The sequence below is a fragment of the Nomascus leucogenys genome, chromosome 8 (genome assembly GCF_006542625.1).
Source record: "Nomascus leucogenys isolate Asia chromosome 8, Asia_NLE_v1, whole genome shotgun sequence".
Lineage (NCBI taxonomy): Eukaryota > Metazoa > Chordata > Mammalia > Primates > Hylobatidae > Nomascus > Nomascus leucogenys.
In genome coordinates, this window is record NC_044388.1 from 22,318,532 (window position 1) to 22,334,390 (window position 15,859).

The window sequence follows — 15,859 nt, forward strand, 5'->3', positions numbered from 1 at the left end:
CAGCACTGTTTATTGAAGAGACTGTCCTTTCCTTAATGTATGTTCTTGGTGCCTTTGTTGAAAATGAGTTGGCTGTAAATGCATTGATTTATTTCTGGGTTCTCTATTCTGTTCCATTGGTCTATGTGTCTGTTTTGATGCCCGTACCATGCTGTTTTGGTTACTATAGCTTTGTAGTATATTTTGAAGTCAGGTAGTATGATGATGCCTCCAGCTTTGTTCTTTTTACTCAGTATTGCTTTGGCTATTTGGGGTGTTTTGGGATTCCATATGAATTTGTTTATCAGTTCTAAGAGTTTATTGATAGAGTCTTTAGATTTTTTTAAATATAAGATCATGTCATCTACAAACAAGGACAGTTTGACTTATTTCTTCCCAATTTGGATTCCCTTTCTCTCTTTCTGTTGCCTAATTACTCTGGCTAAAACTACAAATACTATGTTGAATAAAAGTGGTAAAAAATGGACATCCTTGTCTTGTTCCAGATCTTAGAAAAATGGACATCCTTGTCTTGTTCCAGATCTTAGAGGAAAGACTTTCAATTTTTCCCCATCATCTGAACTAGAATTCTTATTGATATTTTTCTATATGTGACTTTCTTTTTTCTTTGGCTGCCTCAAAGCTTTTCTCTTTAATTGGTTTTCAGCAGTGTAACTATGATATATCCAGGTGTGTGTGTGTGTGTGTGTGTGTGTGTGTGTGTGTATGTGTGTTTGATCCTGCTTGAGCTTCTTATTCTTGAGCTGCTTAACTTGGAAAATTCTAGGACATTATCTCTTCAAATATTTTGTTGCCCTATTATCTCTCCTGTTTTTCCTACAGTGACTTTGTTTTCACATATGTTGGACAACAGCTCTTAGATGCTCTGTTTTGTTTTTCTAAAAAAATATATGTATATACTCTTCTGTTTCCTTGTATTTTCATTTGGATAATTTCTATTGACCTATCTGCAAGTTTACAGATTCTTTTCTTGACTGTATTTAGTCTGCTTATTACCCTATCAAGGAATTCATCATCTCTGATGTGGGTTTTTTTTTAATAGTATTTCCTTTGGACCATATTTTATAATTCCCATCTTTCTGTGGAAATATACCATCTGATCACGCATATTGTCCACTTTTTCCACTAGATCTTTTAACATATTAATCATAGTTGTTCTAATTTTCCTATTTAATAGTTTCAGCATCTTCTAAGTCACTTCTAGAGTCTGGCTCTGTTGATTGCTTTATCTCTTGACAATGTTTTTTGTTGTTGTTTTTGTTTTGTTTCATTTTTCTTTTTACTTTTTTGGTATGACCTGCAATTTTTATTGGATACAAAAATCATGGTTAATAGAGACTGAAGTGAATGATATGCTCAGAAATGGGCATGTCTCTTCTTCCAGGTCATTAGTGTTGGGAAGATTGAGTCAGTAATTGAGCCAGGTTTGGGATTTGTGTTGCCATTGTTACCTTCAATGTACCACTGGCTTCAAATTTCTCCACTGGTGGGCCACTGTCACCTTGTGTTTTGTGTGAAGGAGGCAGGTAGCGTACTAGAGGGTTTACTCAGAGTTCCTGCTCTGCCCTCAGCTCTCAGCTGTGAATGCCTGTGTCAGAAAGGGTCTCTTCCCATGTTCTTTTCCCTGCTGTAATGGTAGACTGCTTGCATTTTGGTGCTAGGCTTCTGGTGGGGTCAGGAAGAATTTTTGGTCCTGCCGATCCAGTTTCAGCCTTAGGCAGCTGTATGCACCTGGGCCTCAGGAATGGGCCTTCTCACCTGTCCTAACCTGCCCTGCTCCCTGTGGGAGCCAAACTCTGCCTGTATCTGTTTTGAATTTGGGCAGGTGATAGTTTTCTGCCACTCTTCTGGTCATAGCAGAGCTGTGCTTTTGTTGGTGCAGGCTCCTGATTACAAGAGGTTCTGCTACCCCCCGGGGCAATGGATCTTTGCCTGGTTCCAGAGGTGGATGGGTTCTGCTTCCACCCTTTTCCCAGTGGCTCTGCTTTACCCCCAGTTTTTCTCAGGAGCACCAATGGAGAAGATTTACAAATGAGTGCAAACTCTTCCTGTGTCTGGCACTCCCAGTTACCCTAGATGGATATACTGGGCCACACTTGGCTTTTAGGAATTCCTTAAAATTTTATCTGATTTCCTCTCACCTGCTTCCATGGTGGCCACATCTTCTTCCCATGCTCTACCAAACCCAGAACAGTTTCTTGTGTCCTATTTCTCCTTGGAGGGGCATGTCACTCTTTGAAATTCAGTTCCCTTGGTTTCTATGTGACCGTGGCTCTCTGATGGATACAAGAACAGTTATGATTTTATAGATTATTGGGATTTTTCTTCTTAGGGTAGAAGTGATATTCTATTTTGGCTTTCTGTATTGTAAACCACCATCTAAACTTTACTTGCCCCTACTTTATGACTTTTTAAGTCACCCATAGGCTCCTAAGCCATTAGCAGATCTGAGCCCTCGTAGACTCTGCCAAGCTAGGGCAGGGGTGAGCTTTTGGAATACAGAATACAGTAGAGGGCATGACAGAAGAGGAGCGCCCATGGAGGAGAGGCATCCACAGGCCAAGGAGTTTCTGTTACTTGCAATAAAGGGCCTTTCCACATGAGCAAGAAGCAGCATTTAACTGTACCTAGCTTTCCTTTATGTTATTTTATTCTTTTTCATTTCATTTTATTTTATAAAATGACCTTCAGAGTGACTGTCTTGCTCCAAATTCCCCCTTTTCTTCTTTTTTCTCATCTTGGAGAGCACATCAAAGTTTTAAAGATGTGGGAAAACCTTTGCAAGGTAGTCCTTATGTGCCTGCCATGACTTATTCTTTCAATTCAGAGTTATTGTTATTGAGCTGAAGAAAGGTCAGGCCTTGCTGTGCTCGTTTAAGGGACCTCAAGTTCTTTCTTGGGTTTTTTTGTTTAGTTTTGTATTGTTTTGTAAAAGAGAAATTGTTCTAACCCCCAGTTTCTCAACTCTCTAATTCTAGATCCCCCTTGATAAACATGATGATCCTCTGCCTTTCTTTAATGTTATTTATATTTCAGATTAAATAACTTGATTCAAGCAAACCAGACAGATAAACAGCTGCTTTGTTTTCATACTACACCCTCTCCCCATTCTGAGCCACCCCATGACCACACCCTAGCCCCACACCAGAATGACTGCTTAGACTTGGTAACTGTTTTGCCTGGATATTTGAAACACCTGGATATTGAAACATCATTTTCTCATGATGTTTTTTGAGGAATAATCAAACAGAAAATGGGAACAAATGAGTCTTGAAAGACAGGAGTCTTTCAAGTGGAAGTCTTTCAAGTCTTTCAAATGGAGTAGGAAACAGGAGGTAATTTTCTTCCAGCAGGGCATTAACTATCTGTGTGCCCTTAGACAAGACTGCAACTCCACAACTCGGTTTCTTGTTCCTCTTCTCTAGAGCGAGCTAGATCGATTGAATCAGTGCCAGACACTTTGTTGCCAGCAGAAGAAATGAGGTTCACCTATTCCTTATCCCAGTTCAGGATGAGAATTTATGAAATTACCCATGCCCATTTATGAAATTGCCACTACTTAAGTATCCCAGATGGTAATTTTAGTGGCCTCCTATTTTTGGTGACAGCCTTCTATTAAGGCTATTAAATAAAGTAGGCAGTTATGTTAGAAAGATGTATGTTTTTCCATAGGACTCAAACTCAATATGGCTATTTATATTTTTAATGCTAAATATGAATTCTATAAACATTTTTATTTTTCCTGAATTTGCTGTGGTGCAGAATGTTTCCCTAGCCTCTTTCTAGTTCATTGCTTTACCTAAAATCATTCCTGGTATGAAATTGTTATTCTGTTGGCTAATGTACAAATGAACCTTTGTTTCTTTCTAGTTCTAAATTTTATGATTGTCAAGAAATGCAAAATTTCAAGGTTGATATGGAGGTAGGTTCTTTGGAAGCTGGTTTTCTTCCAGTCCGGACATTGTTTGTGTGTTCTTTCTCTTGAGGTTACTAAGTGCTAATAGAGTAGCAGAATTGCACCAAGTTTCCCTTCTGTTGTATTCACCACCCAGAAGCTTTGGGTGATGAGTACTCTTCACAATATAACAGCCAACTCTGAGAAATAGTTTATACTATTTTTTAAAAGTATTTTGAGGCACAAGTGTCTCAGCAGAAACCTGCATTTTTTCCTCTGGTTTTAGATGGTTAATGCATGTGAGTATTATGCATTTAGTGTTCTTCCAGTTAAAAAGGTATATGTATAGCACATGTAGGTTGAATAATTTTCATTATTTGGTTTAAACTAACTTGCATTACAAGGCAGCATAAATAATAGATCCCAGCTCTCTGCTTCTGACCAGCTACTTAGCTTAGGCAAGTATTTGATCACTGCCAGGCTGACAATGAAAGCCAAGTTGAAATGAGTAAGAATGGGATGAGGATTCTAGGAATTAGGCAATTTGGGGCTCAATCTCCTGCCATTGAACACCAGTTCTCCTTCCCTCCCACACAAGTGCTTCTGTCCTCCCCTTCCTTTTCTCCTGGCTGTGGAAGACCATTTCACCAGCTTCTCCTGTATTCACATCCACTCGTTGCTCCCAGCCAGAGATTCTGGTCCACCCATTAAGGAGTGCAAGCTCACATCTGTTCTGTTTCTTATTGGTCTCTAAACAAGCATACTCCTCTATCGGTGTTTTCTGAACACTTTATCTGCTAGCGAGGAAGGAGAAGCAGATTCAGGCCTTGGTGTGCTATGGAGAGGACAGACAGTTCTAGGCGACAGCAGATGGAGGGAGAGGAAGAGACAGGAAGTCTCTGCTAAGGGGTGTCCTTGATGTCATTATATCTGCCCGTGCTTGGGTGGTCATCATGTTCATGTGTCTGCAGTTGATGACCAGAAGTCTCCATTCAAAGCCTGGGCTGGTTTGTGAAAAGCATGGCAATGTTTTTAAAGCCACAGTATGGTGTTTAAGCTGCTGCCTGTTCCACATACATGGGTATGTGAGCATGTGTATATGTTATTAACTACTTTGCTATTAGGCCTTTTCCTTCTTAATAAAAAAGAAACCTATTTATCTGAAATGTATCATTTATAACAAATTAGAAAGTGTAACAGAATATTAATCAGCCCATAAAAATGAAAGAATAAAAGATTACAATGTTGAGAAAATACTATATATTTCTCAATGGATCAGTGGATAAACACCTCCATATATTTTTGTAATTGTTCTACTAGTGTCATCTTTGAGACACGATATATAAATATTATAAAATTCCCTAACTGAATCAGTATGTTGCCTTTATCAAAGGTAAATGTGTCTTTTAAAAACTAAAGACATCAGTTGGGCGCGGTGGCTCACACCTGTAATCCCAGCACTTTGGGAGGCTGAGGCAGGCAGATCACAAGGTCAGGAGATCGAGACCATCCTGGCTAACATGGTGAAACCCTGTCTCTACTGGAAAAAAAAAAAAAACAACTAAAGACGTCATTCTGAAAAATAGAAAATTATACATTTGTTTCATGTCCTTATGCATGGCTGATTACAAAACTGATTTCATGCTAACTCACTCGAATTGATATAATACAATCTATGCTTTAGGGATTTGAAATGACTTTAATATAATGTATCTTACAGATACAATTACCACAGTTTTATGTATTTTGCACTTTATTGTTCTGAGGATATAATTATAAAGAAATATTCTACCTTGTGGCTTTTATGTTTTGTCTTGGCACTCAGATCACAAAAGCTTCTATGGTTCATTTTGAAACTTTGAGGAAAATAATCCCCATATGATTTAAAGTTTAAGTTTAATTACCTTCTGCAAATTGCTTTTGGAAGTATAGGTAGTTAGAAAGTAAAAGTGGTTTTAAATTTCAGAGATAGAGTATAGCATAGTAGCTTTTTAAAATATAGATATTTTCTATCCAGAGCAGGAAAATTAGAATTGCCTTTGGATAATATTCAACAATGTTCTTTTCTTTGTCATGAAAGTGATATTATTCCAACTCCCATCCCTATTTCTTATTTGTGAATACAATGAATACTGAAAATTTGTCATATATTTTATACACATACTGAAAGGCAGTATCATCTTTTAGGTTTAAAATTGTGAAAGATCTTTTGAGGTAATTTGAGCATTTTTTTCAAATAATAGAGGTCTCCATACAAGGAAGGACTTAAATACACACACAGATGTGGATGTCAGCCCCTTAAGATGAGAACATGTTACCTTAAGCAGTAAAGTTGAACAGTGCCTTATTGGTGATGCTAACTTCTTTAGAAATAAATGCTGCCTGAAGTTTTAAACTTAGTCCTTTTAATAATCTATTAATATTAAGGTACAAGGTGACATGGTTCTAAGCATTGGGGCATAGTAATAGGTTTTAATAAATCCAACTCTACGATTTTAGGAGCTCCAACAGCTATAGTCTAGCCCTTCATCTCAGACTTACATGTCTATCTGATGTATACTGATGACTGATCTAGTATGAGACTTTGGAGAGAGGAATTTCTGCTGGAATTCCCATTTAACAGATACTTAATTGGTTTGTACTTAGCTGTTTCTCATCATTTGGTGCAAATAGTTTCCAGAAGTCTTAGCCCAAGTAGTCAGGAAATGGTTTTTAAACTTTAGTGTACATCCCCCATCACATGGAGTGCTACCTTGATGTAAATTCCTGGGCACCAGCCCCAGGGAGCTGGTTCCATGGGCCTAGGAATCTGCATTGTAACCAGGTAACCCAGATGATTCTGAGGCAGGTGGTCTGGTGACAAGCCTTTGAGAAGTGTTGGTGTAGGAGGTGTACATAGAAACAGGGCCTGTTTCGTGGTATATGACTTGTACGGTTGCACAGGCTTCACACTGACTCAGAAGAGCCCTGGGCTTCACTTAGCTCTTCTGTCACCTTGAAATTCTTAATAATTTTTAATCAAGGAATCCTGCATTTTCACTTTTCTCTGGGCTCTGAAAATTGTTTCTTTCTTTCTATTTTTTGAGACAGGATTTTGTTCTGTTGTCCAGATTGGAGTGCTGTGGCAAGATCATAGCTCACTGCAGTCTCAATCTCCTGGGCTCCAGCAATCTTCCTGTCTCAGCCCCCTGAATAGCTGGGACTACAGGCATGAGCCACCATATCTGGCTAATTAATTTTTTTTTTTTTTTAAGACAGATTCTCACTCTGTTGCCCAGGCTGGAGTGCAGTGACACAAGCTCGGCTCACTGCAACCTTTGCCTCACGGATTCAAGTGATTCTCCTGCCTCAGCCTCCCGAGTAGGTGGGATTACAGGTGCCCACCACCATGCCCAGCTAATTTTTGTATTTTTAGTAGAGACAGGGTTTCACCATGTTGGCCAGGCTGGTCTCAAACTTCTGACCTCGGGTGATCTGCCCCTTCTTGGCCTCCCAAAGTGCTGGGATGACAGGCATGAGCCACTGTGCCTGGCCAAAAAAATTTTTTTTTGTAGAGATGGGATCCCACTGTATTACCCAGGTTAGTCTCAAACTCCTCGCCTCAAGCAGTCCTTCTGCCTTAGCCTCCCAAAGTGCTGAGTTCATGGGTGTGAACTTCCATGCCTGGCCTGAAATTGTTCTTCTTGATAAATATGAATTGTAATTGTTCAATAATGATTTCATACCTGTTGGTATTAGGCTGTCAACTCCAAGGCCAGTTCTGAGCTTTAGAGATGAATAAGTATCATTCATCACAGGAGCCTAGAATAGGAAATCTTAATAGTATGATTTTTTTCAAGGAAATTAAATTTCTATTCATAATCTTGAACATAGAAACCTATATTTATGTTATTCTAATATACGGTCTTTTTTTTCTCTCAGGATGGTACAAAACAGAAGAGGGAACGGAAAAAAACAGTCTCATTCAGCAGTATGCCAACAGAGAAGAAGATCAGCAGTGCAAGTGATTGTATTAATTCAATGGTTGAGGGTTCAGAACTCAAAAAGGTTCGCTCCAACTCTAGAATTTATCATAGGTACTTTTTACTGGATGCTGACATGCAGAGCCTAAGGTGGGAGCCATCTAAGAAGGATTCTGAGAAAGCCAAGATTGACATTAAATCCATCAAGGAAGTGAGAACAGGAAAAAACACAGACATATTCCGCAGCAATGGCATTTCTGACCAGATATCTGAAGATTGTGCTTTTTCCGTCATATATGGAGAGAATTATGAGTCACTGGATTTGGTTGCCAACTCTGCAGATGTTGCAAACATCTGGGTTACGGGACTGCGGTACCTAATTTCTTATGGAAAACATACGCTTGATATGTTAGAAAGTAGCCAAGATAACATGAGGACTTCTTGGGTTTCACAAATGTTTAGTGAAATCGATGTAGATAACCTTGGACATATAACTCTGTGTAATGCTGTGCAATGTATCAGAAACCTCAATCCTGGTTTAAAAACGAGCAAAATTGAGCTTAAGTTCAAAGAATTGCATAAATCAAAGGACAAAGCTGGTACCGAGGTCACAAAGGAAGAATTTATTGAGGTTTTTCATGAGCTTTGTACTAGACCTGAAATTTATTTCCTTTTAGTTCAGTTTTCAAGCAATAAAGAATTCCTTGATACCAAGGACCTTATGATGTTTCTTGAGGCAGAACAGGGTGTGGCACATATAAATGAGGAAATAAGCCTTGAAATTATTCACAAATATGAGCCATCCAAAGAGGGTCAGGAAAAGGGATGGCTCTCCATAGATGGGTTCACTAATTACCTTATGTCACCTGACTGTTATATATTTGATCCAGAACATAAGAAGGTCTGTCAGGATATGAAGCAACCTCTGTCTCATTACTTTATAAACTCATCTCATAATACATACTTAATAGAGGATCAGTTCCGAGGTCCCTCCGACATCACAGGATATATTCGAGCTCTTAAAATGGGTTGCCGGAGTGTTGAATTAGATGTATGGGATGGGCCGGACAATGAACCTGTAATTTACACAGGCCACACCATGACCTCTCAGATAGTTTTCCGCAGTGTCATTGATATTATTAACAAGTATGCATTCTTTGCTTCAGAGTATCCTCTTATCTTGTGTTTAGAAAACCACTGTTCCATTAAACAGCAGAAGGTAATGGTTCAGCACATGAAGAAACTTTTAGGAGACAAGCTCTATACAACATCACCCAATGTTGAGGAATCCTATCTACCATCCCCAGATGTCCTGAGAGGGAGAATACTAATTAAAGCAAAGAAGCTGTCCTCAAATTGCTCTGGGGTAGAAGGAGATGTTACTGATGAAGATGAAGGAGCAGAAATGTCTCAGAGGATGGGAAAAGAGAACGTGGAGCAACCCAACAATGTGCCTGTGAAGCGATTTCAGCTTTGTAAAGAACTGTCTGAACTGGTCAGCATCTGCAAATCAGTTCAGTTCAAAGAATTTCAGGTGTCATTTCAGGTTCAGAAGTACTGGGAAGTCTGTTCCTTTAATGAAGTGCTTGCCAGCAAGTATGCCAATGAAAATCCAGGGGACTTTGTAAATTACAACAAACGTTTCCTTGCTAGGGTTTTTCCCAGTCCAATGAGAATTGATTCCAGTAACATGAACCCTCAAGATTTTTGGAAGTGTGGTTGCCAAATTGTAGCCATGAACTTTCAGACACCAGGACTGATGATGGACCTGAATATTGGCTGGTTTAGGCAGAACGGAAACTGTGGCTATGTCCTCCGGCCGGCCATCATGAGGGAGGAGGTCTCCTTCTTCAGCGCCAATACAAAAGACTCTGTCCCAGGGGTCTCACCTCAACTTCTTCACATTAAAATCATCAGTGGGCAGAACTTTCCCAAGCCCAAAGGATCAGGTGCCAAAGGTGACGTGGTGGATCCTTATGTCTATGTTGAAATCCATGGAATCCCTGCAGATTGTGCAGAACAAAGGACAAAAACAGTGCACCAGAATGGAGACGCTCCCATTTTTGATGAAAGCTTTGAATTTCAAATCAACCTGCCTGAACTGGCCATGGTGCGCTTTGTAGTGCTGGATGATGACTACATTGGGGATGAATTCATTGGCCAGTACACAATTCCCTTTGAATGTTTACAGACGGGCTACCGCCATGTCCCCCTGCAGTCCTTAACTGGAGAGGTCCTTGCACATGCTTCTTTATTTGTCCACGTGGCTATTACTAACCGAAGAGGTGGAGGGAAGCCTCATAAAAGGGGCCTTTCTGTGAGAAAAGGGAAGAAATCCAGGGAATATGCATCTTTGAGAACATTGTGGATTAAAACTGTGGATGAGGTATTCAAGAATGCCCAACCCCCTATACGGGATGCCACAGATCTGAGAGAAAACATGCAGGTGCGTGCTTGTGTTTAATTATTTACTCAATGGTTTTCCTACTTAGTACACGTCCATAGTTTATAAATATATTGGTTTTTTAATAATGGTATATTTAAGTAGTTTTTAAATTCCGATTAGTTCTTAGAATGTTTACCACTAGTCTCTTTTTTATCATTTAAATTCCTAAAGGTACAGTTGATATTGAAAATATTGATTACATATTGGGATAAGTAAGTCTCGTTGCTGTGTTACACACCTTCGTCCCAGTCCCTGTTAATGACTGCTGAACAGCTCCTTGTTTTTTCTAATAGTATACATGGGAATCTCTGGGATTTCTGAATATTCCTTACCTGGAACACAAATTGATGATCTATTAAAATAAAAAGGATATAGGTCAAAGTAAAATGAATGTGATCCAGTCCTTTCTTAAGAAGCTGTAATGCTGAGGAGATGGGAAACCTTTAAATGAGCCATAAATATATGTACATGCATGGTGAGCCTTCTCTTGATTTGAGAGGATAGCTAATTCTATAAGTAAAAGAGATGTCTGTATTTATTAGAAGTTTAAGATAATGATTACCTCTGAAATATATAATGGCTAAAAGCAATCAGTTAGGAATTACATATTTAATTAAGGATCGCCCACACATCTAGCCATATACCAGGACCCCTGAGTGACACAGAGCTAGACAGCAAGGGCCTGCCTCATGCAGACAGCAGCCCTAACCTGTCATAGTGTGTGAGAAGTGGTGTGTGTGTGATAAGTGCTCCATGTCTGTTTATTTTATATTTAAAAAATTATATTTTAAAATGACCAATGAGAATGATGCCAACAAATAAAATCTGACTGAGAAAATTCAACATTTTTTCCCTATCAACTAATTCTGTGTGTACTTCGTGAATAAAAAGGCCTTCCCACAATAAGGAAATTTGTTTCCTTTCTCTTAAAGTAAAAGCATAGCAGACATATGAAGGGCTTTTCCCTGTTTCTGAGCGTGAAAGTGGTTTGGTAAACCCTCAGCTCTGAGCAAGCGCATTGTCCACTGTCCAGTGGCTGCTGTGGTGTGTGTGACACAGAATTCCTTTGAGGATTTGTCAGAGCTCAAGCATTGTCTTTTTCAAAGCCTCGTCTGCACTGAAGCTGACAAAGCAGTCGGTAGTGATACTGAATGAGCACCTGCCATGCACAAGCAGTCTAGGCCATGAAGATGCAGTGGTGAACAAACAGATTGACTGACTGCCTTCAACGGGCTTCCATGCTAGTTGGGGGCAGGCAGTGGGAAGGGGAAACAGACAGGAGGCAGGCAGATAAACAAATAGAACAACTGCAGATATGAGTAAGTGGTGTAATAAGAGTGACTGGGGAACTGCACTTTAAATATCACAGTCATGATTGATTTCTGTAACTGTCAATATCAAAGTGATTTGAGCCAATGATCTATAGTTTGATGTCCATATTTAAAGCAATATTAATAAAAATGAAATGTTTAAATTTAAAACTAAAGTGTTGTTCATTCCCAAGAAGCTGCATTATTTGAGAGCAGAAGGCACAGGCCTGCAGGGCCTAGGTCCACCCCCTCTGCCCACATGCCCAGCCCAGACCAGGACCCAAGTGTGCCTGAAATAGCCCACCTGACTCTTATTATGATTATAATTGGCCTATTATTACTCATGGTGACTCAAAGCATGGGCCTTAACATCAACAGCTTTCAGGTAAAATCTTGACTCCTTCACTTACTAGCTGTGTGACCCTAGACAAACAGAGAGGGATTATAGCTAAGGCTCAGTCTTCTCGTCCATAACATGGCTTGCTGTGTGGATTAAATGGAAGTAATGTGTAATAAATATGCCTAGTATGGCTTAGCACTTAGTAAGTGTTCATAGAAGGCCAGCTCATGGCATTTTACAGTGTTGAAGGTTTTTCTTTAATGGATATTTCAATGGCATACCTCTGGTGATTAGAAAAAAGAGAGAGAGAGGAGGCATTGAGATCAGCAGTGACACTAATAGGGGAAGGTCACAGGTAACCAAGGTCCCTGCTGGGCAGACTCACCAGAGAACAGTAGCATCCTCAAAGGTTCTTTAGATTTTGAGCCAGCAGGCATAAATAGATGAGAGATTCAGGTTTCTACCTTGCAAATATTTCTTTCCCTTTTGTATGGCTGGCATATTTGATACTTATTTTAAATCAGATTTGATTTTTTTTCTCCTAAATCTTTACCCTCTTTGAATGCAGAAGCTATTCTGTTTGCTAATAGTTGCATATCCGCATCAGCACTGCTATGAACTTTGGGCTGAAAAGAGGCCTTACCCTTCAGAAGAATTTGACTTATTTGCATTCTCAGTACTTTTGATAAATTGGTGTTACAAATGTCCATAACAGTATTTACTTTGGATAATAGCCATTTTTCCCAGGATAAAACAATCGTTAGCCAATTCTGTTATAACACTGCTAATAACTGTTGTACCAGGTGGTTCAAGCATAATCAGATATATCAAATATAATATCCATGAGAAATTAAAATCCCCAGTTAATTACAAATGCTCCTTTCATTCCATTTAACAGAATGCGGTGGTGTCATTCAAGGAGCTGTGTGGCCTCTCCTCTGTGGCCAATCTCATGCAGTGCATGTTGGCGGTGTCTCCCCGCTTTCTGGGGCCCGATAACACACCCCTAGTGGTCCTGAATCTCAGTGAGCAGTACCCCACAATGGAGCTGCAGGGAATTGTGCCAGAGGTTCTGAAGAAGATCGTAACAACTTATGACATGGTGAGTTGTCATTTGTCCTTTTACATAGCCTGGGTGAGAGAGATATCCTAAGACAACACAGCAGACATACTTTGGAGCTTTTGCTGAAGTGCGCTTTCCTATTTCATGCTTCATTCACCTATGCTGGAGAAGTAATTCCCCTGACCTTGCTATATTTGAAAGAGATTAGTGTTTTGTTGTTTTTGAAAGCAGAATTCAGAGACACTCACCTCAGTTGGATTAAACATTAGTTAGCTTCTCATCTATATCTGAATTGATTTTTAAAGGATGCATATTTTCCACACAGTTATAGGAACGAGTTTTTAAAAATCTTATCCTGCAGCCAGTCATTGATTTATTCGTTTTCATTTTATTTTCATTTTTTCAACTGGTAAAGGCAAGAAATTTAACTTAAAAATGTAATGCCATGAGGGACAGGTGCCTGTATCACATGACTCTGCACTAGGCCGTGGTTTCCCTTCTTACAGGAGCTGCTCTGTGATACCCGTATTTGTAATCAGCTTAACCCTAATGGGGTATCCTCAGGACACCTAGAATATTACATTTTTCTACTGAAGATTTACCTTGCATTTTCTTAATCACATCCTGCTCTTACTGTAATTTTTTTATTTATCATAACTCTAAGGGAGAATTTATTGGGTGAAGGACACCCATTTCAAGTGTATGATGTAGTTGAAGCTGTCATTGACTCTTCAACCTATCAGGGTTAAGGGTGGTGTTGGACACTCCCCTCCCAGATGGGCCAGGCTGTCTTCCAGTACTATTTAGAGTACTTGGGGGTGAGTACCTCATCTGCTACCTCCTCCACTCCAAAAGCACAAGCTAAGACCACGAAACTCTAGGCTTCTTCTGATGTAGCTTGCTGTGCTCAAGGGCAAAACAGGATCGGCATCATAAACCTAAACAGAAATATTTTTGACTGTTTCATAAGTTGTCTGAAAGCTGTAATTTAGAGGGATTTATGCAGTTCAAGGGAAAGAAAAAAGACGTCGGGCCAGCACTTCTCAATTGTGACTACTTCGTAGGTTTCTTAGGATGTTAGTAAATATCACACAGGGGAAGGGTTTCATAGGATGTTAGTAAATATCACATGGGGGGAAAGTTCCTTGATTAAATAATTTTGGGAAATACTAGTTTGAACAAAAGTAATCAGATATCTTTACTGCTTAAGTAAATAAAAGGTTCTTAGAAACTTTTATTTGCTATCACCATGAGTTCCAAGATAGTGATAGAGTATTTCCAGTTTCACAAATTGACTTGACCATTGGAATACTATTTCTAAAAAGAAAGATTCTGAAGAATATATTTTGGAAAATGCTTCTTCAGTCTTTGTATGAATAAGTCTATCTTCAGTCTTTGGATGAGTAAGTCTAGAAGTACAAGTCAGAAGAATGCAGTGTTTTAAACAGCTTATGAGTTCATTACCTTAAAAAAAGTGATTATTTGCGCATTTCGTAGATTCCTATGAAGTAGTCACATATTGTAGTGGGGGCTGTTTCCTTCTTAGCATTCATGGTAACCTTAAGAGACACCAGGAACTGAATATTGGACACTGCAAGCAAACTACATAGAGTGGCACCCTCCTGCAGAGAGGAGGGAGGCCAGGGTCAGGTGTCTGATGAGCCTCAGGTGTTGAGTGCCACTGTGCTGAGTGCCAAAGGGGGCCACAAAGACTCGTATGAACAGCCCCATCCTCGGGGAGCCATCAAGTCCACTAGGAGAGAAAACGAGACTGGGGACCAACATCAACACAGGAAGCATGCTGAGATTCCTTTGGTGGGGAAATAGAAAAAGGGGTAAAAATGGAAAAGTCTGAAGATCTTTTACATGCTATGACCCAGACTGCCTAGATAGTTCTTGACTTAAGTTTTATGAGACAAAGCCAAAAAAAGTAGCTGATATTTGTAAATGCTTTTAAAGCATAAGCCACAAATAAAATCACATACCTATTTCATTGACCAAAATCTAATATGATTTACCCCCTAAGACATTTCCTTGATTTCTGTGACAGTCATACAGTGACATTTCTTCGTGGCGAGCTTTTTAACAGGGACTTCTTGAGAGTAGGGTGGTAGTCCCCCGTGGAGGTGATAACAGCATAACAGGGCAGGCCAAGTTCAGGGGCTGATTTCTGCTCTATCAGGAGTGTGTGATCATATCTGGTTTCTTATGGTCTATGTTAAAAATCCTTATGGCCACCAGCAACCTTTATGGCACTCACAGCAATATTCAGCTCAGGAATGGCTCATTGCTCCTTGGTTCCCTGCCCCTTCCTCTTGGACTGGTAGATGCTAGCACTTAATATGTAACTCTTATTTGCATCTAACTGTATCATTATATTGTTATAGAATTGACAAGACAGAATATGCTAGCTTGCTTAAAATTTTTAAATTATAAAATTACTCTTTTATAATGTATAATTGAAATAGCTGTGCAGCCTTATACCGCCTAATTTATCGATATGTTCTGTTAATTCCGTCTGATAAAATAAGCTAATAAAATATTTAAAAATTAAATTTAAATTATGGCTGCAGCAATATTATAACTCTTGTAATATTTTACAGTTCTTTTTAGTGACTTAATGGTTTCTTACCTTGTGACAATTTATTAAAGCTAGCCAGAATAGATTAAATATTGATGGGAAATGTACTAAAGGTCTCGGACAGCCCGTAACTCTAAATACAGCTCTTTATTTTTGTAATGTTAGGTTGAGCTTGACCCAAAATTAACCTTAGAAATAAGATCTTATTTCATTCTGTTGACTTCCCATGTATAATGTGTGGAGGCGAATGAGAAGTAAAGGC

The 15,859-nt window shown here is 39.3% G+C and overlaps 1 protein-coding gene across 2 annotated transcripts in view; it reads left to right on the forward strand.

Annotated features, from left to right (window-relative positions):
* Positions 1-15,859, forward strand: part of PLCL2 (phospholipase C like 2) — a 198,214-nt gene that overhangs the window by 107,934 nt on the left and 74,421 nt on the right. For both annotated transcript variants that reach the window (XM_030816872.1, XM_030816873.1), the window contains exons 3-4: positions 7,817-10,303; positions 12,852-13,055. In XM_030816872.1, coding sequence (XP_030672732.1) covers positions 7,817-10,303; positions 12,852-13,055 — 2,691 coding nt within the window. The remainder of the gene's footprint in view (positions 1-7,816; positions 10,304-12,851; positions 13,056-15,859) is intronic.